Consider the following 25620-nt stretch of genomic DNA (forward strand, 5'->3'; position numbering starts at 1 on the left):
ATTTTCTATATCCTCCCTTCCTCCCTCCCTTCCTCCCTAAAACAAAAATCATTTGTTTCTCTTGTTTGTAAAGAAAATACATTACTTCCTTGTGGATTTGGTTATATTACATTCCAGAAAAGATGTATGGAACCAATTGCCCTTCTTGTTTTAGAATAATAGGGCTCGGTTGAAATGAAACAATATTTTTGTTTGTTGATAACAGTTTTAATTCAGAGTCACCAAGAGGCCTAGATTTATTTTTTCATATATTTAAGTATCCCAACATATATTGTCAGACCATGGCTTGCCCCCCCCACCATTCTGCCTTTCAGAAATGATAGGGACTGCATGAACTCACACTGAGAAAACTTGGACTGATTTTGTAGCATCAGCAGACTGAATTGGCAAATCTTTCTGTCTCTTCTTTGGCAGTCTTATGAAGTTCATTTTATTAGTGAACTTTCTGTTGAAGAAATATCCAGGCTTTTTTTTACTTCTAGAAAAAACTCTACACAGTTTTTAGTCTGCCTAGTAATTAGAAAGCCAGTTTCCCATGGAAATCAGCAAATAATTTATTTATTAACTGTTTTTATGTTGTTTTACAACATATGTTTTACAACAAGAAACAGTCAAAATGATTAAAAATTAAAATGCAGCTAAAATACACATTACTCAGACTAGAAATTATTTTAAAAGGCCAGATGAATAAAAGGATATTTGCCTGGTGCTGAAAGGATAATAAAGATGGAACCAGGCAAACATCTCTGGGAAAGCTCTTCCATAACCTGGATGACAGTCCCAAGAAGCCCTCTCTCCAATGGTAGGGTATTCAGAGTAGGACAGGGACGTAGCCAGGATTTTGGGAAGGGGGGGGTTCCAGAGTAAGTGCCACCATTATGATGGGGCTAGGACATGGCGGCGCAGCAGCGCGACCATTCATTGTATCTAATAGACCCCCCCACCCCCCTTGGCTACATCCTATCAAAGGACTTCAGACTCTGAGTTGGTACATATGTGAGAAAGCAGTCTTTCAGGTATCCTAGTCCCAAGCTGTTTAGGGTTTCAGTGCTTAAAACCTGTGGCTACATTCATAGTTCTTAATTGCTTGGGATTATTGTATGGTCTAAGGAGAAGCACCATGGTGTAATGATTTGAGCATTGGACTACAACTCTGGAGACCAGTGTTTGAATCCCCTATCGGCCATGGAACCCCACAGGGTGGCGCTGAGCAAGTCACACTGTCTTAGTGTCAAAAGAAAACAAAGGCAAATCCCCCTGAACAATCTTGCCAAGAACCCCCCCAAAGGTTCACCATGAGTCAGAAATCACTTGAAGACATACAACAATTATTAGGACTTATCCCATATAAATTATTTGTGCAAAGGTTGTAGGGAGCCTTGATCGATCTGAATTCTATAAAGCTGTTCCTCATGACCCAGGTATGAGCACCCTAACAAAATGTAGCTCCTGTTAATGATGGGCAAAACTTGGAAATGTTGACTTTACAAGTCTCAGAATCCTTCAGCCATCATGCCAGTCACCATACACTCCTCCTCCCAAATATGTTTAAAAAGGGATTTTGTCAGGTTCTGCCAATATATTTCTGATCCGAATTTGAAGTGTCGGAATACTGCAGCATTATTAGCCTACCCAGCACCCTCTGGGTGCATACTCTCCAAAATTTCACTGAAGAAAACCAGGACGTGTGGCCTAATCAAGGTGGCAAAAGTTATTAAGGAGGAAGAACACACAAGCTGGGAGAGGCTGCCTTTTGTCTGGGGCTACTGGGAAGGGCAAGATTCCACATCTCCTCTCCCTCCTGTCAACTAAGCACAAACTACTTTTGCACTTTGAATTCAGTTTGCATCAACTGAAGTAAGCTGATGGCAAAGGGGCAAAGTTGGGGGGGGGGAGTGGAACAGACATTTTTTAAGCAGCTGAGAAAGTGAGAGGACAGAGAATTAATCAGGACTGTTCCTGCCAAGTCCAGACTGTTGTATCCAGGTTTTGACCAAACATCAGAAGGCAGACAGTGGTTGCGCCAGCGAGGGATTTCTACCATGTGTGTGTGTGAGAGAGAAAGAGAGACAGCATGCAAAAATCTTTCTCACAACCCCACCCTCTGATTCTTAGACAACGGGCCACACAGCAAGACATCTGACACTTCTCTTTTGGTTGGAAGTTGCAAGAGCATTGATCCTTAAATTATCCAGTTCCCAGACTATTTAGCAGTCTCCTAAGACCTGAGAGCGGGGTGTGGGGAGTAGCATTAGATTCAGTAGCATTACAGAGTGAGGGGTGTCCATTCTCCCCCTCCTTCTTTTTAAGCAAGGGTGGGCACCTTGCAGGGTGACCAGATGTCACAATTGCAAAGGACGAGGCACCACAAAATGTAAGACATTCAAGAAAAACATAGGGCATTACCAAATAAAAGCTTAAAACACTAATATAAATATAAATTCATTTGATATGGTTTCTTTACAGCTATATTACATATACTGTATTTTACTATGTACTCAGCCATATTTTTCTGAATAATTTATCTTTGTTAAAATGCCTTGTTGGCTTGCAGAAGGCTTACAGAACTCTGAGCAAAACAAATGCTTATAATAGTACTTTATTTTCAACAAACCCAAGACTGAACTACATTTAATTTATTACTTTTTTTGTAGTTTTCCCATTTGCTGTCCCTCAATCCAAATCACATATTTTTGTCCCCGCTTCCCCTTGGTGCCACTACTCTTCTTCAACAATGCAGATCCTCCTTTCCTTTCTACGTCTTTGTCAGAAAACACACACACACACACACAAATAAACCCGGTCAGCTACAGTCTTCTTACCCCTTCCCCTCTCCGCATATGTTGGGCCAGGATCCTGCCACTCAATAGTTTTTCTGTAGTCATTAGGGTGTATTGTTGCAGGCTAAACCAATGTAGTCATTAGGGTGTATTATTGCAGTCATGTTTATTATTTGCATAAAACTAAGAAGCCCTTTGTAGCAGCAGTGGCAGTATAAATCTGTTGAGCTACTTCTTGATTGCCTGCTGTGGCACCGGATGACATAAGGACAGGTTTTATGGCTCAGAATAGAGAAAATTTTAGAACTCCTCCTGGACCCCAAGACATAAGTTTGAAATGCAGGACATGTTCAGGACAAGCAGGCCCTCTGGTCATCCTGGTAACTTGTGGCCCTTAAAATGTTTTCGGCCTACATCCCAGCAGACCTAACCAGTATAGCCACTATTAATGGGAGCTGTAGGCCAAAACATCTTGAGGAACACATGTGTGCACTCCCGTTTAAAAAAATCCAGTACTGTACATGTTCATACAATCATCCATTCACATATGGAAAACATTTAAAATGAAATGAATTAAGCAGTTACACATCAAAGCCATTGTAAATACTGAGGATAGACTATGGTTACTCAACAGGATTTCTGTGCCCATGATGATCATATATCATAGATTTTGACAAAAATGTACCCACATATCCCAAATGAATAGTGTCCTGCTTTAATGAATGGCAATGACAACACATTGCCTCAATATGAGTACCTTTAATTAAGACTTGTTTCACACAGTTTCCCTTACTTATGTTCTTGGCTTTCAGGTGCCCTGCTCTCTAATGATGGGGAGGAAACTAGATCTTTCCAAACTGACAGATGAAGAGGCCAAGCATGTCTGGGAAGTGGTTCAACGGGACTTCAATCTACGCAAAAAAGAAGAAGAACGCTTAGAGTGAGTGTATTAAACATGGAGATCTGCACTGGAAATTCTTTGAGGACTCTTCAAAGGAGAATGGAAGGCAGGCCTGTGGTTTTCAGATTCACTTCAATGTTCACTTAGCTTGAACTGCTCTTAGTAGACACATGAAAGATGTTATTAAGAAGGATTGCCAGATCTAAACAATGCCATCATAAAAATGGTTCTGCTAATAAAAATGCAGTTTTATTGAAGTGTCAATGAATTTCAGTAAGCACATTTCTTCTACAATGCAAATGGTTATAGTATATGGGGGTGGGGGGAGGCAAGAAAAAGTAGCCTTGGGGAGACAAGGTTTAGGAAATGTCTTAGTGCAGTGATTCTTAATTTGTGGTCCATAGACCTGCAGGGGACCTCTGATGTTCTCAGAGGGGGCTGTGAAGGCTTGAAGGTTGCTCAGATCTTCAGTGGCCATATGACAGGAGCCAAAGCAAAGACAGTTTGGTGACATGGGCTTGTCACCTGGCCACTCCACTGCAGGGAGGAGGCAGGCTGAGCAACTGAGCAACAGCAGAGCTGGTGGCCGGCCAGCCAGCCTTTACCCTTCTCTGTTTCTCTTCACTAATAACCGTAAAGTTGAGCTTCTAAGATTGCAGAAGAAGCTTCTAGTACACCAGATCACCTGAAAAGCACAATCAGTTGCCTGGGAGTTTCAGATGGGGGTACCAACCTTTTCTTCCAGACTCTCAGTTACTAAAATCAGTGCTAAGGAGGGCTGCCAAACCCTTTGCTTTCTTGCTTGCCCACCCACTCTTTCTTTCCCTTCCTCCTGCTCCAGTCTCCTTCCCTGATGAAAAGGGGGAAAAGGGGGGCAGGGGATGAAGGGTTTCTTCCACAAGTGACAGTAAAAGCAGGCTTCTTGAAGGCTGGTGTTTGGTTGGGGCACTTCTTTCCTTCATTTCCCCCCTTGTTTCCTCCCCCTTTCCAGTCTTTCCTTCATGAAAACCCTTCAACACAGATATGTGCCCATGAATGCTGTGCAAACACCAACATGTTGCTTCAGAAGGCATGCACGCTAGGAAAGGACGGTAAATCTGATCCCATGTGCGAGGTTGGTGTGGTGCTGAAGAATCAGCTGTTTTGTCTCTCCCCCTTTCAGTAGGGCGTAGGACAGTGGTTCTCAACCTTCAAAATGCCATTACCTTTTAATACAGTTCCTCATGATGTGGTGACCCCCTGGATAGAGGAGTGGTGTCTCAGTTTCTAAGACCAGAGGAAATATGTGTTTTCCAATGGTTAGGTAACCCCTGTGAAAGGATCAGTCGACCCACAAAGGGGGTATGACCCACAGGTTGAGGACTGCTCATGTAGGAGAAGTTGAGATGGTGGTAGTGAAGAAGGAGGTATCATGAGGCAGGTGTAGTTGCATCACCCAAAGGTTTTGTTGTTGTTGTTGTTGCTGATTTGAAGAAGAGTTTGCAAGAAAATGTTATGCCATTGTATCTCCTCAGGTTCTTTCTGAGGTGTTCCACATTTCTCATAGAAAAGGGGATAAGGAGTGAAAGGGCAAATGCTATCTACCTGGTTGGCTGGATGTCAGCTCTGCTGTTGCTCAGCTGCTCTGCCTGTCTCCTCCCCATAGTGGAGCAGCCACATGAAAAGAGCCAAGGCAAAGGCTGGCTGGCCATTCATTCCACTCCAGCTGCAAACACATTGGCATTAATTACTCTCCAGGCTCAAATGCTGGTAGGAATGAACCTTTTGGTTGTGGAGATGTTCTTCAAAACATAGAGCACATCACTGATAATAAAAGAAGTAGTTTAGCGGGAGTATCAGCCCTTTCTTCAGAGCAACCAGTAGTGATTCACGTCTCATGAATCTACGCTAGTCCTCAGCTATTATTAGCAATTGCATTTTTATCCCACCCTTTCTACAAAGAGCTCAGGATGGTGACTGTACTGTCTCATTGGCCCTTTACCATTCCATCAACTCCATTAAATAAGACTGAGAGATAGGGCCCATACAGACAGGCCAAAATAAAGCTGCTTTGTGTCACTTTGGAGGTATGCTGTTTAAATGATGCATGCGTCCTAAGAGGCCAGAAGCCATACCAAAGGATGCAGTTTTGGTGCAGCTTCTGGCCTCTTAAGATGCATGTGTCATTTAAACAGCATGTCTCCAAAATGACACGAAGCAGCTTTTTTTTTGGCCTGTCTGTATGGGCCCGTAGTGACAAACTCATGTACGTTTTATGGCTGGGTGAGGATTTGACAAGTCTGCCATCATGCCCTGGTTTTCATACCTGTACCTGTCTTCTGACTAGCACAGGAATATATGTAAAAAATTCAGCTATGCCAAATAAATATATATGTTCTTTAGCTTAGGAAACAAATTTTCCATATCTTTGGATGATCCACTTAAATTTCAGCCAGGTGCTAATAGTTCTGATGCATGTGCTTGATGCCTTAGGATCAGTGTGACTTAAGAATGCTTGACTGTGTGCCAGTCATACCCATTGTATTTGCATTATTATATATTATATATTATAAAAGTAATATATTATATATTACTTTTTCTTGAGCATGGGGTTAAAATGGATTCATCGATAAATATGTCAGCAGAGCTGCCAAAATAGAACTATAGCAGTGGGAAAAAACTATTAATCAAACAATAAATAATCAGATAACAGAGGAGTATAGAATAGCAAATATTCTTTTTCTTTTTTCTTTTCAATTCTTGCAACAAGACTGGAGAATTTAAATGGTTAAGAATTAAAGGTCCCTTTTAGTCTAAAGAGGTATAAGGTTTTTACTAGTCAGAAGTGCAATACTACACAATTAAAACAAATAAATTATATGCTTTTAGAAAACTAGTCTTTTCCTTGATGAACAAAGACAAGGATGGGAAAGAAAAGCATGCAACACTAAGTTCTAGGAAAGTGAAGGGAAAACTTAATTCAGTCCTGTTAATGGAATTATTTATTTTAAGGGAAGCGGCAGGAAGTGAATCATCAACATGGGAGGGTCCTTTAAAGAGTACTTTTATATTAATGACTTTACAATATCCATAATCAGAAAAAATATATTTTCCTATGTCCATGGTGAGCAGACTGTACTTTGAATGGTCCAGGAGAAAATGCATTTCTAGCATGACTGCCAAGTTTTCTAATCCTTTCCCTGAACAGATTCTGTTATTTATATTGCTCATTCACATTCATCCTTGCAGATCTCAGAAAAGTAGAAAAGATATTATGCAAATAATCATACAGCTGCAAATCTCTGGGTTCTAGGAATTTTCTGACCTTGATTCTATGAGAAGTAGGGAATTTACATATTAATTTCCTTTTTTATGTTCTCCATATGGTAAGAAAATGCCATAGGAACATATGTATTCATTTGTAGGCTACTATCATGACAGTGGTAATGTGTTGCTATTGCAGAATTGGCTTCTCAAGTGTGTCTGTATTTGCTTGATGGTGGTTGCAAGCAGCAATCCAAATGGTTAAAATTAACATTCATTCATATAGCTTCAGAGTATTAATGCACAAGAAAGGGAAATGAATCAGCAGCTATTATGACCATGGTGGGAATGTGAGTTTCATGAAACTTCTTTTCAGGATTCTCACTGATCATTCTGTGTGGTAATGTCTCCTTTGGGGGGGAGGGGGTTATGTGGCCATGTTCTAAAATTTATTCCTGACTTTTTGCCTGCATCTGTAACTGGCATCTTCAGAAGTTGGTGGCATGGAAGTGTGTGGGGCATATATACTGTGTGACCCTTGGTTGAGAAGAACTGCTTATGTTAATCTGTGTGTTGGTTTGTTGGTAAATGGCAAGACCTCAGGGTGGGAGGATATGTGCGGAGGATTTGTGTCTATTTTGATTGGTAGAAAAACACCAAAATCAAGACTCAGCACATGCAAATAAACATCATCCAAGGTCAGGGGGTTTCCCAGCAGACAGTGGATCACTAATTGAATAGACACAAATCCTCATAGCATATACTCCCACTCTGAGGCCTTGACATTCACCAACAGACCAACACAGAGATTAGCATGTAAACTTCCTCTCAACCAAGGATCACACAGTATATATACCCCACACACCTCCATGCCACCATTCTCTGAAGGTGCCAGACACAGATGCAGGTGAAATGTCAAGAATAAATTTTTCTACAACACAGCCACATAGCCTGAAAAACCCACAAAAAACTATGGATGCCATTCATGAAAGCCATCAATGTTCTTTGCCACAAGCTCACTCCCTTAGTCACATCTTTTACTGGTGGTGGTGGTAGATGGGAAACTCTTGTGAGGCTTTGAGGACATTGTTTTTATGCACAGCACCATTTTGGGACAGACTGACTGGAGCAAGGTGTTAGAGCACTTGGCAGTGGGGGTGAAGCAACCCAAAAAGGATCTTTCAGATTTGGGGTCCTACTTAATCTTTGCTGGGACTTGGCTGGCAGATTGGAACTGCTCTGAGGCTCCTGTTTTCTGTCATCAAACAGGCAGAGAGAAGAGGTAGCAGAGGAAACAATGCTTGGATGTTTGGGGGGAGTGCGACTTCAGCTTTGTGGAAAAGGCATTCTCTGGGAAGGAGAGGGTGGTGTATTTGGGGTTGATTCTTGGAAAGAGTCCTTCATTTGGAACCGCTCCTGTAGTTAAAATCTCTCCCTTTCCCCGTCCATTCCACTCTCCAGTCCAGAGCATGTGGCTTGTAAACCCACAACACACACACTGGCTGTGCCCCTCTCCACCTCAGTGTCCTTCCTCACCAGGGAAAAGCTTCTTCCTTTGCACCAGGTCACCTTGGAGCAGCAACCGAGCAGCTGGCTGAGCAGTGACTGAGAGGCCTCTTGCCCACCCTGGGCTGGAGGAATGACATTAGTGAGAGGCTTTTCAGGTGCTGGTCAGGCAGCTGCCTCAGTTGCAGTTCCTAGGGTGAATGAGTGCAAAGGGAGCAGCAACTGAGATTGGTTGTTTAAATTGCAGTAGAACAGTAGACTATGTCAAGAAATATTCATGAGAAAGATTGAAGGCCACCACAACAACAATTTTCCCTGCATCTTCCCTTATATGTTGAGAAGACTGTTTACATAGCTTTACAGTGCCTGTACTTAGTGGCTCCCTATCTGGCCTGGTCTGAAGTAACTGGACTTTACAGGACCTTTGATAAGGAGCCCAAGATCAAAGGCGGCAAAAAAAGTTTGGAAACAACAAAAGCTGCAGTGGGATGCAGTCAGGCAGAGAAGTTAGCATGAACCAGGGTCCACAATGCTATGGCAAGAACTATTGCTGGGAGATAATGGCAACTGTAAAAAGCAGTGCCACACTGACACAAGGGAGTTTACTGCACAGGTCCTTCTCGGTCCAGCCTCAGAACGGAACGGAAGGGGCAGGAACAAGTGCAGAACGAGTGGGGGACGGATTTTACTGCACACAAAAGTCCCCATTCCGTTCCGTTCCCCTCTCTTCCTTGCCCATTCTGTTCCAGAGGGGGAAATATTTGAGAACTGTTCAAAACAGTTCTCAAAAACAGTTCCCTTCTGGAACGGAATGGGCACGGAAGAGAAGGGAACGGAATGAGTGAGGGACTTCCTTGTGTGCGGTAAAATCCGTCCCCCATTTGTTCCGTTCCCTTCCATTCCGTTCTGAGGCTGTCCCTGGAGCCCTGTGCGGTAAACTCCAAGCTATTATCAGCTGCATCTGTGAATAGTGTGTTTCAGACTTAAGATTTCCTCTGTGACTGAAGTGCTGCCTGAAGCTGGTTGTGTGTAAAAAAATCTGTGTGAATGGGTTTGTTTGTGACTGACACTGGTAAAAGTTGATAGCTGATTAGAAGATGGTTCATATATAGCCAGTGAATCAAATTCTAAGTACAAGAGCTATGAAAGAGCAGAGATCATCTTGTATGAGTCAATAGGTTTTGGAATTTAAAACTGGCCTTGTGTGCTGGTGAGTTTGATTGAATCTGACAGGGATCAGCTTTGTTTCTTTCTGATCACTGCCTCTGAAAATGCTCTGAGTGTGGTGGAATCCCAGCTAAACAAATATTTCCCCTGTGATTTCTAAAACTGCACAGTGCCAAGGACTGGATCAGATAAGTTGGGATAAAACATTTCCAGAAGTTCCATTAAAAACTTTAATGCACTTGTATCAGTACTGTAATGATAGTCTGCCCGATAGTCTACAATTTGATAATGAAGGCAAATTTACTGCCTGACATTTAACATTGCTCAGTTTCTGTAACCACGATGATATCAGGGTATTTAAATATGTTTGAGACCGGAAAGACAACATGGTTTCCAAAACTTAGGGGCAGTTTAGATGTGGCAGAAATCCTGTTCAGATGCTTGTAACTATAGTAATCAAGGGAAGGCATTCCACTCTACCCCCTGACCTTCTAATACTGAATGCCTCATGTTCTGCCAAGTGCAGTTAAGGGCTTGAAGCCGCCCCCACCCCCAAGACGCCTTGGGGCCATGGCAAGCACACATCACAGCCCCAGTCCACCTGGAATCTGGGCCAAATAGGGGTGGGAAAGATCCACCTCTATTTGGGCTGTGTTTAAGATGCCACGCCACAGCTTTAGGGCGGCTTCTGCATGTATGGCATGTCATGCCCGCATATCATCCCCCCCAAGACATCTTGAAGCTCCAACCATCTGATTGACTTCAATATGACTTGGGGGCATGTGGCATTTAAACGCCATGCCCCTAAGCCACCGGTAAGCTGGCTTTTAGAGCCAGTCTGTGTGGGCCTTTTGTTGTCTCCCTTCAGATCTTCCTGCTCAGTATATGGAGGTTCACTGTGATCATACAGTTGGAAAAGACACCAAGGGCCATCCAGTCCAACCTCTTTCTGCAGGAACACACAATCAAAGCACCCCTGACAGATTGTCATGCAGCCTCTGTTTAAAGACCTGCAAAGAAGGACAATCCACCACTGTCCAAGGGAGTGTGTTCCACTGAGATGGGGCCCAAGTCTAAAGACAATTTTCATTTTTTAAGTTTATCGCACCGGGTTCTCGGCCCGGCCCGGCAGGAAACGGAAACGAGTGGGGGACGGATTTTACCGCACACACCCGTCCCTCACTCGTTCCGTTCCCCCTCTCTTCCCTGCCATTCCTTCAGGGGCGCTTTTTGAGAACTGTTCAGAAGTTCTCAAAAAATTTCCCCCTCTGGAACGGATTAAGAACGGAAGAGAGGGGGAACGGAACGAATGAGGGACGGATGCGTGCGGTAAAATCCGTCCCCCACTCGTTCCGCACTCATCCCTACTCCTTCCGTTCCGTGCTCAGAACGGAATGGAACGCAGTGCGATAAAGTTCTATGTTTCATATACATCTTATACACATAGTCTGAAGGTTAATTCTGTGCAATATTTTAATAATTTTGTGCATGAAACAAAATTTGTGTACACTGAACTATTAGAAAGCAAAGGTGTAACTATCTGAGCCACCCATGGAAAATCTTTCGGTTTTTCGTGAGCCAGTGTGGTGTAGTGATTTGAGTGCTGGACTATGACTCTGAAGACCAGAGCTTGAATCCCTGCTTGGTTATAGAAAGCTGCTGGGGGAACTTGGGCAAGTCACACTCTCCCAGCTTCAGAGGAAGGCAAAGGGACCCTCCTTTTTTGCCAAGAAAAGCCTGTGAGGATCACCATAAGCCAGAAACTACTTGAACACACATGACAACATAAAGCATATTTACACAGTTGTAGGAGTGTGATAGAATATAATAGGATCCAGAAAAATGCAAATCACAACATTTGCCCTAAATTGTCAAATGTGTACAAGGTGAAACAAGTCACTGAGATCTTTACAGTGGCCAGTTAATATTTATGTGTGAATGCAATAAATGTGCTTCTGAAAAGTCAGTTTCCTGGGGTTCAAAATTCTCTCTGAGAAGATTCCTTTAGATATGTGAAGTAGCCATGAAGCCATTGTCTTTGTTCATACCACTGCTAATGGCTTCTGAAGATACCTAGATAATTAATTAATAATAATAATAATAATTTGTTTTATTTATATACCGCTATTCCAAAGATCATAGCGGTGAACAGCAAGTAAGCTAATTAGCAAGTAGATTGTGGGGAAGTCAACGGTATGTGGAATCCAGTACCCATGCTACTCTTTCCCCCCCACAGGTGTATATGCTATACACAGAGAAACCAGGAAGAAACCACAGTAGTTGGCAAGGGACAATAGGGGAAAGTCTAGTGAGCACTGCCATCCCACCTGGTAGCCCAACAAAGCATTTTTTTTATTTTATTTTTTTGCTTTTGGATATTCAATTAAAACAAAGGGACACATGTCCCATTTAATCAATGGGCCATGAAATGGACATTACACTGGTGTATGGAAGGTTACTTTGTCCAAGATTCTACATTGCTTCAGCATAATGTAAATATTTGAAGGTGGCATTATGTTACACAGCTCCAATACAGAATAAGAACATAGTGCAACACATGTAATCAAAGGTCAATGCACATGGCTGACAACTTACCTATTGATCATATATGTGTATGTCATTAGCAGGATGCTGGCCAACATATGTACATTTATCTGCACACCTGTATTTACTCCCTATGATTCTTCCCAGTCCAAATATCAGGATTGTATTTATCAGAAAAGCTTTCACTCATGAATCATCTGAATGAGAAAATGCACACCCCATAACAATTTGTTTAAAAATACTTCATGGTCCAATGTACAGTACACTTTTTTTCCAAAGAGTGTGTATGGTTTGGTGTGATGAAAGGAAGTAGTGTAAAGGCATAAGAAGTAAGCTGTATAGCGAGAAGCTAAGGTTTTTTGCACGTAATATATTCCTGAGTAAAGAAAGATGTGAAAAAACCTGTGTGTGCTGCTTTGGGGTCTGTCATTGAATAATGGCAAGGTAATACATGCAAACAAAAATAATAATGTTATGACCGTATCTGAATTTAGCATTTAAATAGTGAGCTTAAATCGCATTTCCTTGCTATTGATTTCACTGGCAAATGCTGTAGCACATGGACCTCTTAAAGGAGAGACATTGGACTTTATTACACAGAGGAAATCGGGGGTTTAAACAGTGAAAATCGTGTGAAAATCACACACTTGTGATTAACATTTTCACACAACATCACAATTAAAGTGCCATTGAAGGAACACAATAACAACTTTCTCTGTACCTTCCCTTATATGTCGAGAAGGTTGTTTACATAGCTGTACAGAGTCTGCACTTAGTGGTTCCATAATCTGTCCTGATCTGGAGTGATTGTACCTTTCTGGATCTTTTGGTAATGAACCAATGTTAAATTAACCAAAGGGTTTCCCATTATACCTTTTAATAATATATTTCCATCCTGGGATATGCTGCTGTCTGATGTTTCCTAAACACATAACTTCCACAGCATGACGTACCTTTTTTTTTGTACTGACCAATCCACAGCCCATTTTGGTGGAAAGCATCACTGGATTCTGTTTCACCTGTATCCCCAGAGCCTTTGTGTAGCTTTGTTAAACTCAGTGGATTTATAGGTGTGGGCTTGTTTATGTTATAGCTTCTACAAGTTGGAAAAGAACCTTGATAAAGGTTTAGACTCCAAGCTTAGGCAAAATCACTTTCTTTAATGGGTGTGGGGAGGGCAGGGAGACTTTGCTGGTTAGGGAACTCTGGGAGATGTAGACCAAAGAAGATTTTTTTTCCCTAAGATTTGAGGGACCTATGTAGCTCTTGAGCACCTCCTACTTCTTGCAGACTTTTGTGAAATGTAAATTGTATTTTATTTAATGTAGTTCTGTATCACCTCCCAGTCAACAAGGGCTCTGGCAGTAGTGGACAAATGAAAACCGGTTAAGACAGTACAAAGTTAATAACATATTTTTCAATACATTAAAATATTCATTTAAAGCTCTAAGAGCAGTCTAAAAACATTCCTACAACCCAGTTTTGAAACTGTTAAAAGAGCAGTTTCAAACATTGAATGCCATATGGAGCAACACTTTTGGATTTCAGCCAGAAGCTTAAAAGCAATAGACCCAGCCTAACTTCCTTGGGTAGAGAGAGCCAAGTCTAGGCACTTCATGACATCGTGGTTTTTTTTTTGTTTTTTGTTTTTTGTTTTTTATGATATATATAGATAATACTAGCACAGTCTCAGTTGCTTTAAAAGCTCATCACTTTGGATAAAACTAGGTACCAAATTATCAAGTGTTTATGTGACATTTAATTTTTCTGTCTGCTTTAGTGCATGATTTCCCCTAGCTAAGGTCAGCACCCTTTTGTTGTTTGTGGAGGATACTGTACTGGTCTATATTTTCAGATGTTTGCTGAAACAGAAATAGGAAACATTTCACTGAAGTATTATTAATTAATCCACCTCAAGAGCAATTCTAGTTATCCAGTAAGTGAAAATTTTCCAGCCCTGGCTACATGAAACTAAGCCTTCAAGGGCCCGTCCTACTAATCAAACATTACACTCACTAATCTTAGCCCCAAAAGCAAACACAGTGTGGTGTGTTGCTAAACTGAAAACAAATAGAAGCCTATCAAACAAGTGGCAAATCCTGTATTAATATGACCCGGCTGAAAGGCATTCACTTTGAGTAGAAGCGATCAATTGTGTTTTTGGTCATCCCTCATTGATGTCTGAAGTCTGGCTTGAAATAGATTTTTTTTTACATTCTAGTACAGGCTGAAACTTTCCTGTTTTTACTGGCAACCATGAAGTAGTCTTTTCCTGTGAAATACTTTGTGCATGTGATGGTCATTTATAGCATTATTAGAAACAGCTCACATATTCATGAACTGTTCACATCATGTTCATATTTTGCTTTGTTATCTTGAATTCTTAATGTTTTTGAGAGTTAAACAATTTGGCTATAATGTTAAAGCAGACAGGAGACAAGACAATGTGTTTATTCCAAAAATACTTTTAATCTGGAGCTGCCAAGGAAGGAACTTGAAAATGTATGTCTTAAAACATGTTCCCTGCTGCTGATCAATTGCTCTGTTAGTGTTTTCCCCCAAAACCCAATACAAAGTTCAACATTACAGGATTGGTCAGTACAAAAAAAAAAGGTGGGTCCTAAGAGTCCGGAGGTCGCGCCAAAGCCACACTCCATTCCTAAGCACTGCATCATTTAAATAGCATACCTCCAAAGAGACCCGAAGCAGCTTTATTTTGGCAGTCTGTAACAGGCCATTGACAAGCTGGGATGTGTCCCGAGGAGGGTGACCAAAATGATGAAAGGTGTGTAAAATGTGCCATATGAAGAGTGGCTTAGGGAGCTGGGTATGTTCAGATGTGGAAGAGAAGGTTAAGAGGTGACATGATAGTTATGTTTAAACATTTGAAAGGATGTCATATTGAGGATGGAGCAAGCTTGTTTTCTGCTGCTCCAGAACTACGACATGGAGCAATGGATTCAAACTACAGGAAAAGAGATTCCACATAAACCTCAGGAAGAAACTCCTGATGGTAAGAACTGTTTGGCAGTGGAATATGCTGCCCCAGAGTGTGGTGGAGTCTCCTTCTCTGGAGGTTTTTAAAACAAGGCAGGATGGGAATCCTTTGATCATTTAATTCCTGCTTGGCAGAGGGTTGGACAGGATGGCCCTTGCAGTGTCTTCCAACTCTGTGATTCTATGATGCTATTGTTGAGTGAATGGTTTGCTGGACAAGCATCAATGGAGGTTTCTCAACAATGTATCCGGCCCAGTGCCTCAGCTGGCCTTCATGTACAAGACCAGACAAACCTTGTTCTAATAAGTTGAACTTGAGAAAAATTGATAGGGATGCCACTTTTGAAGAAATGGCTGGCAAACAATTTTTTCTACGTTGTATCCTTGCAAACCAGAGAAGAGTTTCTTTGATCTCCTGCTCAAGAGAAAGCCTGCCTGCCCTGGTTGGCGAACCACAATCTGGTTGGGTGGCAGCTTAAAGAGCTGCATTGGGAGCCTATGCTTAGAGCAAGCACCTTGGTAAGGATGGCCACAAGGGAAGATAGTGACTTCCTGGTCTAAATCCCGTTGTTACTCCTGAGACCCATTGAATCAGTGGGATTTACCTATCTGTTCACTCACCATTCAACAGTTGATTCAAGAGATCTACTCTATTTGAGATTAACCAACAGGATTGCATTCCCTGTATGTCCCACACACTCTGCCCTCCTGATAAACCAAGATATAGGTATTGTAAATATATAGGTAAATAAATAAAACAAGATAGCCCATTCAGAGACATTACTAGCTACACAGTGAACATTCTAGGGATTGTGCCAGTGTTCGTGACCATTTGTTTTGGAGACACTTTTCTCATCCACTACATGTCACAATAACCTCTCTAAGACATATGCAGTGAGACCAGCTTTTTGCTTTGTGACAGGCAGCATCACTCCATTATTGGCCAAAAATTGCAACTAGAAGTCACTTCAGAGTCATTTCTGGGTTTGTCCATGCCATTTGAAAGGGATTTGGGGAGTGTTACAAATGAACCACTCTGGATGTCTCTAGGACCTCACTGGATTGAGCTTCCCCAGGCATTTCTCCCCTTCAGATTGAGGATATGGGAAAGTCGGGGAATAAGTCTTTTGCCACATGTGGACCACAAAGCATACTTTCTCCAGCATTGTTCTAAGGCACCACAAGACATTTTATTCCATCTGTATAATTTTTACTGAATGTGACTTAGAGAGAGGGAATTTCTTCTGTATGTTAAGCCACACAACTGGGAAATTGCATGCCTGTTCCTATTGCTCTGATGGAACACGATGGTGATTGATGGGTCATTCAGAGCCAAAATTTACACTAGATAGACTAAGAGACTACAGTACTATGAAGTCACCTTAGCATATGATGGCCCTGTACTTGTATTTGATTATAGATTACAGAGCTGCCATGACTGGAAGCCCTGTTTTAGCAGGGTTATATGTGTGAAGGTCTGTAAGCTGCCATGTGCATAGCTCCCAGTTTAGCTCTACACACAAATGGGCAAATGCCTGCACAGGATATGAGTCTAAAGACTTTTGCTCTCCCTGTCTTTCTCTCTGTCCTTGTGCATGCAGAGTACACATATGAATACATATGAGCAACTACAGTGACCAACAGTTCATGTACACATATACATTGCATGTGTTGAATGTGATGTCCGAACTTACTTCATAGTATGCAGATTAGAAAACTACTTCTGTGAAGCAGTTTGAACAGTGTAACTCTAAATTATGCAGATATTAAGTATTTCTAGTGCATGAGAAGAACATGAAAGATTAATTCAAAACCTTTGTTTAAAGGCCATCTGCCTGTACTTTGAGCCCTGTGGTTTTAAAATACATGGTAGACAGTGATGTTATAGTTGCATCATTTAGATAGCTATAGATGTATGAAAATTGGTAGTATTTTTCTGGGTCGCTAAGCTAAACAATGAATGTGGGTTTTGACAGAATTCCATAATGGTTTGCCAATGAGCAGTGACTCTGTGTTCCCACACAGTCACCACTGGCGCCCGATCAGTTTAAGGACTAAATGTACAGAAATCTGCCAGACCAAGTTCAGAGGTTTTCTCAGTGGCTTCTGTTGCCCAGATTCAGAACTGTTTTTCTAATGTTGTAGGGGAAAGCCCAAGCCTCACAAACTTCCAGAAAAAATGCAAGATCTAAAATAAAATAAAAAATAAAATAAAATAAAATAAAATTGGACAAGGCATTAAGTAGCCAGGGATAATTGTTAAATTGTCTTAGCCTTGAGAGAGATGGTGGGCATGTAACTGTAGACTTTTGCAGAATTTTTTTGGGAACTGAGGGGAGAAGTATTATTTTAGCCAAATGAAAATGCAAATGGAATGATCAGGATTGATATCTTTAACTGATGAGAGCTGGGGGAAAGTGCTAGCTCACAGAACAATGCTAGCCTCCCAAGTACATTTTGTGAAAGGAGTAGGCTTAGGCACGCTCCCTACCTCTCTCCACCAGTGAAGAGTTCTGGCTAGGGTAGAGTCTACTACTTTGAAGGCCTTTCTACACCTGTAGGGAACTCTTCAGGTGCACCTTTATCCCAGTGCTGTTCCCTTGTCTAGCCCACAGAACGCTCCAAGATAGAGTGTGGAGGCTGCCTTGGATCCAGCAGATCTGAAAATGCCTACTTTCCTTTGAGGGGTCCCAGAATTGGATGAAAATCTGATATGTGCTATTTAACCATTCAGCAGTTTTACACCAATACAGAGCTGTTGTGTCAGAATCTCATCTTATCATACAGTGGGCCCTTGGTATCTATTGGGGTTTGGTTCCAGGATCTCCTGTGGCATGGGGGATCTATGGATGTTCAAGTCCCATTCAAGTCACAGTGGAATAGAAAAATGGTGTCTCTTATATAAAATGACAAAATCAAGGTTTGCTTTTTGGAATTTTTAGTTGAATCTGTGGATGAAGAATCCATGGATACAATTGTATACAATTTGAGAGGTAAACTATTCAGGAGTTTACCACATTGCTAAAAAAACTCGACTTACCCCTGCCACTTTATCTTTTGGGATAAAGTCGGGCATTATATCATACACAAAATGGCACTGACCGAGTGCAGCCCACATCACTTCCGGCTAGAAGCTGTGCTCGATTTTGAAAAGAGGCTGGCTGAGCACAGCTTCTAGCCAGAAGTTTGCCAGGCTGCACTCAGCTGGTGTCATTGGTGGCATTTTGCGTATGATATAATACCCAACTTTATCACAAAAGAGACTTCAATGTGGTAGGGGTAAGTCAGGTTTTTTAGCAATGTTGTCAACTCCTCAGTTGTCTGTTGTTGATGATTTTCTTTCACAATGAATTTAATGTATTGTGGCATTAAATACTCCTTTTCCCCCCAAAGGGAACTGAAAGGCAAGATTGAAAAAGAGAGCACCAAGAGAGAATTATTGTCGGATCAGTCTCACCTAAATGAGACTCACTGCATTCACTGTCTGCAGCCCTTCAAATTCCTGGTGAACAGCAAACGTCAGTGCTTGGACTGTCATTTCTATACATGTAAAAATTGCAGCCGCTACAATAAAAAGGAGCAAGGTTGGGTGTGTGATCCATGCCGCTTGTCCAGGTAGGTGGGCTGAGCCAGGGAACCAGAAAAGTGTGTGGCCAAACTAGACACTAGAATGGGAAATACCTTGTGCTTTTACTACTGGAATTTCTCATACTACAGGTTTCAGGTTTATCCAACTCTACAAAGAATATTCATTTCTTTGCATGAATTATCTCCAGGTTTCCCTTCCTACTATATCAAAACAGAATAGAAATTAAAAGGTGATAGGAAAGGAGAGGTGCTGTGCTGTAGAACTTCTTTCAACAGAAAAGAGTGGGGAAGTAAGAACATCAGTTTAATTCCACCCTTTATTCAAGGAACTCAGGGAAGTATAAATGTTTCCCAGATTTTGGTTGATATGTTAACCTTGTGAAATAAGTAAACTGGAAGCGAGCTTTTGCTTGAGGATCACAAAGCTGGGCATCAGTATGAACCCCAGTATTCCCTGGTACAAGTACACCATTTAATACTAGCTGTCTCCCTTATTTCTGTTTTGCTAGATATCTGACTTCCTACTCCCACATCTTCCAACCATGTCAGTTTGGCTGAGACAGTCATGATTCATTCTCTATCATCTTACTTTTTTCCACAGTTTTTAAAATATACCAGTTTTTACTCTTTTCCCTATTTGTCCTCAACTTAATTCCATTGCTGCAAACTGAGGGGCTCTACAGGCTGGCACTTTGTGCCGGACTGTAGGCACGGTAAGGGCTGAGCATCCACACGCTCAAAACCCATACTGCACAGCCTGGGTACTATCTTGGTGTGCGCCCATTTTCTGGGACACAGAAAGATCCCACCCAGAAGCAGGTTCTTTTTGTTCACACCGGAGGCCACAGCATGTGGTTTCCATGGCCTCCTTCTTGGGCAAAACCAGGTGTCGTTGAGTGGCCCCTCTGTAGAGGCCCTGAGTTCACAGTGGAAAAGTCTTTTGTACTCAATTTACTCAGCAGAGTAGAAGGGAGAGAGGAAGGTGAAATTTTGCTCTTCAAGGGACCCTCAGACATAAGCAAACGGTTGTGGCCCCTCCTAGTATGTGTGCTATTCCTCATTAATAACTTTTGCCATTTTGACCAAACTGTAATATTGCTTGGCCAAAACTGTCCCAGTTTTCATCTGCGAAATGCTGGAGGGTTAGCACTCCATGTATTCATCAAAGAAGAAAATGGCTTGCAGGTACTTGCTTTTGCTTTCTCATTAATGGCCACATGATTGAGGGTATGGCCATTCATCTTGGCAAAAGGGTAAATATTTCACATTAGGTAGATGTCAATCAACAGAGGATTGTCAAAATAATAATGCTTTATTAACAAAGTAATGCTTTATTAATGTGATTAATATTTATTTTATTAATATTTTAATATAAGGCAAAGTTTACAATTCATTGTTCTATAAAAGAACCTGAATCAGTGTTAAGCTAACATCCCCCAAGTTTGATGTTTGCCCTTAAAAAAGTAATGCCCTGTTTTTCCACGGTTCTTAGTGGTGTTCTCTGCCATTTTCTACTGTCTTCTCTCTCTAGTGCTGCTTCAGCAGCCATCTGTGCCCTCAGTTTCCTTCCTCACACCTGAATGCTAGTAAGTCAGATGTAACCTCATCACTGGGATTTGAATAGACCTTTCTTTTTCTTCCTCTTCTTTTTTTAAAAAAGAGGGGTTTCTTTTAAGCTTCAGTGAAACTTTTCACAAAACTGACCCCTCTATTTTCACTCAGTACCAATTTGTATTTGAGAGGATTTAGTCGCTCAATCCTCTCCTTACCCCAGAATACTTCTGTGCACACATCACTCGTATGCAGAGTATTTTAAGCCAAGAAGATGGAGCCTTCTATGCATCACATTGTTGGCCTCCACATGTTGTGACCAGGCTATCCATATCCCCTGACAAATGTACTTCAAGCATCGACACTTATGTATAGGGCTCCTTCCTCAAAATGTGGAGGTAGGTGTTGAGGTTCATCTAACTTTGTGACTCCATGGCAGGAGCAGTCAACTGATGCTGTTAGCATGATGAATATATTGAGAGAAATTGTCAATGGAAATGTTTTAACTTAGCAAAGTTTGTAATTTATCCATGCTAGTTGATGGAATGTATCATCCTCTCTCTCTTATCTTGGACAGGATTGTGAAGACTGGATCTCTGGAATGGTATTATGAGCATGTGAGATCCCGTTTTAAGCGATTTGGAAGTGCTAAGGTGATGCGATCTCTCTATGGCAGGATGACATATGGTGGACAGAAGATGAATCCTTCCTTGCTTGATATGGGCAGGGGTCTTGGTGAGATCATCTCAATAATCTTCTGTAGAGTTCTCTGAAGATCCCACATAATATTGGGTACCAAATTAACTGTCACAACCCATCACTATAATTATCTCTGTGTAACTAAAGTCTATTCCCACACATTTGGAATTAGTGACATGGCTCCCAAGCCAGAAAGTGGTTTTCTAACTGGCCTGATTCCCAGCACTTTGGTTCTTAGAAATTAATCACCACTGTTGAGTAGTTTGGAAAAACAGCAGTGAGCTGTTTGCCCTTTTTGTTAATACTAAAATTAGAAGCAACCTCTTAAAACTTAACTGCTGTCATTTTAAAGTTAATATAGCCACAGTTTTGATGATTGCACCATTGGTTGCAACTGCAACCATTTTCACATATGTTTTAGGGGCGCTATTGATATATTAACTATTTAGGGAGTGACTTTAAATCTGTGTATAGTATATGTATCTGAACAAAATATATGCGGTCATGTAGCTGATTAGTCTGAAATTGTACAGCTGTTCTTGGGTGCTTCCAGATGTAGCTTTTATTGTGCAACAGCCCTTTTACTCATTCACTGAATTTTATGAGAGGGGGATTCAAATGTCATAATCTTCCATTTGTAACTTTCCCATGCTTCCCCACTACTTCTCTCTTTTTTTCTTGCCACACACACACACATCTTTAAATATTTTTCCCATCTGTATGAAAGTACCCCTTGTGTTCTTGTCTGACATTCTTCTAAAGCACTACCAAGTATGTACCTGTAAATTCCTCAGGGCATATATTTCATTATTTATGATGAAGAGTTCCAGTTAATGATAATACAAAGAATACAGAAGCAGCCATATCCTACCATGCTTTCTTGTTCCCCTACTTGGGTGTATTATGGATAGAGATATGGTCATACAATAAAAACAAACAAACAAAAAAAACAAAGCAATTTTAGCACTGAAAATACTACACTGTTCTCTCTTGGCGATAGAGATAATGGGTATTTAAACTGTTTTTCAAGCATGACAGGGTCCTGACAATTTCCTCCACACCCATTTAGGTAAAACAGAGGATGTCTGCCAGTGCTGAAGAGTTGGCCTCTCTTTCCCAGTACAATGATTCTGGTTTAGATTCTTCCCCACCCTCCAGTTTAAAAAGACTGGAAGTCTGATCGATGCCAGCTGGTGTCTTCCATGCCAGTGGGTCAGTACAGTGACTCCCTCATATCTGTAAACTAGCCACCTGCACATTGGAGCTCCCATGGAACGCCCTGCCCCATATTAGCTAATGGCACGCACCGATGGGCACACTGATGTGGGTGTGCACACATCACTGCTCATTGACTGATATGGGCTTGAGCGCCTGTGTTTTTCCTCATCCGTTTGGGTTGGTGATTGAACCAAAACCCCACTGATGGGAAGGGCCCACTGTAAATGCATTATGGGGTTTAGTCCAAACTTTCAAGGAGCTGTCAAAGCTGCTTTGTCCTATTCCTAAAAGTGGGTCAGCATCATAAATATCTCCATAGAAGACAGAGCTAAAACCTAGGGCCAGTGGCAACCCCCTGTAGACATGGAAGCCTCTAGTTGCTACTGGATCTGAAGACAAAGCTTGCCTAGTGTGAGAGGAAGATTCTCTGGAATGTTGTGGGCTATCTGCACAGGGCCAGACTAGATGGGCTTCTCTGGTAAATTTCATTGACTGAATTTCCTTCAGTCCCTTAAAGATTATAGCTTGAACTCCCTTTTACTTAAGCAAAGCAAGAAACTGCTATCAAAGCTACCTATTTTGCACTCTTGTGAACTGCTGCACAAGCATTTGGGAAACATTACTCATGACAATTATCCTCCCACTTAAAGTTCTTTGGATCTAACTCAATATTTCAACTGTAGCTGGAACATACTTATTTCCTGCTGGCTTGCTTGGGACACATTGACCTCCAGCATCTTTCAGTGAAGCATTCTCCAGTATATCCAAAGAATTTTGCTGGTTACACCATCTGTTTGTGGTTACTACTTTGTATCTTGTTTTCTCTGTTTGCCTCTCCATTTTCCTATTGTATCTGTCGGATACTCACACAGCAGGCTACCTCTTTATAGCTTAGGGGAGCCACTGTGTAATGAAGACCTTTGGACATCCTGACAGCTTGCAGGCATAGCTTGCCTTACCAAATAGTTTTCTGGAGCCTGTTCCGTCTGTATCCTCATGTGCACTTGTCCAGGCACTCTAAATATCTAAAATAAGTGGTGCCCGGATACACAGTTGGGCAAAATTTTTATTAGGACTGAGCAAAATGCCACAGGGAGATAGTTTTTGAGCCAGCCCCAGAACTCTTTTATCATTCTTGAAGTTAAACAAGGAAGAAAGAGACAAAAAAGTACAAAATTTACAGCTTCAAGTTCTATCTCAAGATGGAGATTTCAAATTTATTGGATTAGTAAATACGGCAGATATCATGTTACAATTTGGGACTCATGCAGCCCTCCAGATGTAGTTACATTGCAATTCCTAGGATTCTTCATCATTGGCTGTGCTAGCTGGGCCTGAGGAGAGTTGCAATCCAACAACACCAGAAAAATAGCATTTAAGATTTGGGAGTAAGAGAACAGCTTTAGTCACATCGTTCTGGTGGGCTGATTAGCATAGAAACAGAATGCTGAACTAGATAGGTCATTGATCTGATCCAAAAGGCTTCTCCTTGTGAAGCAGTGGCTGACATCTGTGTTTGAAAACAAAGTTAAAAGCATCTTTAAAACCCATAGAGTTAACATAAATGTTTATGTTGGATGAGAATACCCCGTCTTGGAAAGGAATTCTCCCTCCCTAACCCCCACCCAATGTAGGCGCTCACCTTTTCTCAAATCTATTTAAGCCAAATGGCAAAATAACACCTGGCCAGTAGATGGCAGCATTAGGCAGTTTTGCAGGTTCTCAAGGTGAAACTAAGCTGCTGCTTGTAAGGCAAGTTGCTCTCTTTGGATGCGAAGTGACATTTGGGAAGTTTTTAGCTGGGTGACTACAAGCCAGACTTTGTTAAGGAAGGTGCGTCTAGATCTTTCATGTTTTAAAAGTAGCATTATGACTGTTGCCGAAAGTTCTTTTGGGAGGTTCATAGTCCCATCATCTGCTGTTCCCCCCTTTAAAACTGACTTCATAGTACCTGAGCTGTTGTCCCAAATCTTTATTTACACACTCACAGTAACATGCCTATATAAATTTGTAATAATGAACACAGGACTAGAAGGACCTTTGCCAGAGCTGTGCTGTACATAAAATAAGTGTATGCACTAAATTTGAACATAGTGGGGAGCCACTGCTTCTAAACAGAGTGGGACAGCTGCTCAGACGAGCATATAAATCCAAAATTACAGACTGTATTATTGGCATTTTATCCTCAATACACTCATATGCACAATACAAAAGAGAAAAATAGCTTGGTTGTTATACCAATCCTCTAAGCACATGGCTTTTTATAGTTCTGCCCTTAACATACAAGGACCACATTTGTCAAAGAAAGAGTGAAAGGAGGAACTAGGGAAATAGGCAGACAGTGGAATGGGAAGCTATGCCTCCAAAAAAGTCTGGTGGTGACAATGATGGCCTTCAGGCAGGAGGGTGGGTGGGAAAATGGAAAAACTGATAAATATGGAGGGGTGGAAAGGAAAAGAAACAGAGCATAAGTGCATAAAATTACTTGGCTTCAGCTTAAGGAGAATCCAGATGACTTCACTTCCTTGTTGGCCACCAACAGCTGGGAAAATGCTATGATCATCCAGGTTTGGAATACAAATCAAAGTGCAGGCAAAGTCTCAATCCATTGAAGGACTCTTGAGGACTCAGTTATCAAGAGATAGCTTTTAGCTGATATATTCAAATACAGTTGGACTCTTGTACTTCTGGTACTTGTGGTGAGGATGTTAAATGGAGGCTTAGCTGTTAATAGGGATGCTGGAAGCACCACTGTTTGGGAAACAGACTTTGAAAATGGAGAGTTGTCAAACAGGGCATCTCCTAAGATTTTAAAGAGGCCATTTAAAATTATCCTTCTTGGCCCCTTGGTTCCCTGCTTGACTGCTATCCTAGGACTCAGAATGTACAATTCATATAACATGGGTCTCAGTATTACCCAAAGAAAGATCAGGGTGTGTGTGAAGAGTCCACACCAAAAAGGACAGCATTACTTTAATTGTTGGCGATATTAGCTTTTGCAACAGGCTGGTTAACGTTTAGGTCTATTTGCACCTGTACAGTATATAACAGAAATAACTGAGAAGAACTCCAGGTTTGGATAAATAAAAAAAAATGCAGAATGCAGTCAAACACACAATCACAATCCACCCAGGCACAGTATTCAGAGTTATGGAATATGAAATATTGAAACTGGATAGCAGGGTTTGCAGGGGGCCATAATTATCTCTCTGGTACCTCTGTTTAGAGACCATGGAAAGCTGTAGTGGATCAGACGGGGCGGGGGGGGGGGGCTGAGGACAGCCCAGTTTCATACCTGGAGCACAGCCTGGGACAGCTGTATGCGTACTATGAACGCACAGAGACTAGGTCTTGGAACCAATATTTATACCTGAAAACTAGTCCAAAGTGGTAGGCTGTCTTGTAAGGTAACAAAGGCTGGATGTT

General features: G+C 41.5%; 2 protein-coding genes across 8 annotated transcripts in view; both read left to right on the forward strand.

The window, feature by feature from the left end:
- Positions 1 to 25620, forward strand: part of LOC121919397 (melanophilin-like) — a 184454-nt gene that overhangs the window by 97568 nt on the left and 61266 nt on the right. The gene's annotated exons all lie outside the window — the stretch shown is intronic.
- Positions 1 to 25620, forward strand: part of LOC121919396 (melanophilin-like) — a 91929-nt gene that overhangs the window by 22851 nt on the left and 43458 nt on the right. For all 6 annotated transcript variants that reach the window (XR_006101465.1, XR_006101464.1, XR_006101467.1 and 3 more), the window contains 3 exons: positions 3593 to 3720; positions 18532 to 18753; positions 20855 to 21012. Coding sequence is in view for 1 of the 6 variants with exons in the window: in XM_042445957.1 (XP_042301891.1) it covers positions 3608 to 3720; positions 18532 to 18753; positions 20855 to 21012 (493 nt within the window). In the remaining 5 variants the exon portion in view is untranslated. The remainder of the gene's footprint in view (positions 1 to 3592; positions 3721 to 18531; positions 18754 to 20854; positions 21013 to 25620) is intronic.

Source organism: Sceloporus undulatus, chromosome 1 (genome assembly GCF_019175285.1).
Source record: "Sceloporus undulatus isolate JIND9_A2432 ecotype Alabama chromosome 1, SceUnd_v1.1, whole genome shotgun sequence".
Lineage (NCBI taxonomy): Eukaryota > Metazoa > Chordata > Lepidosauria > Squamata > Phrynosomatidae > Sceloporus > Sceloporus undulatus.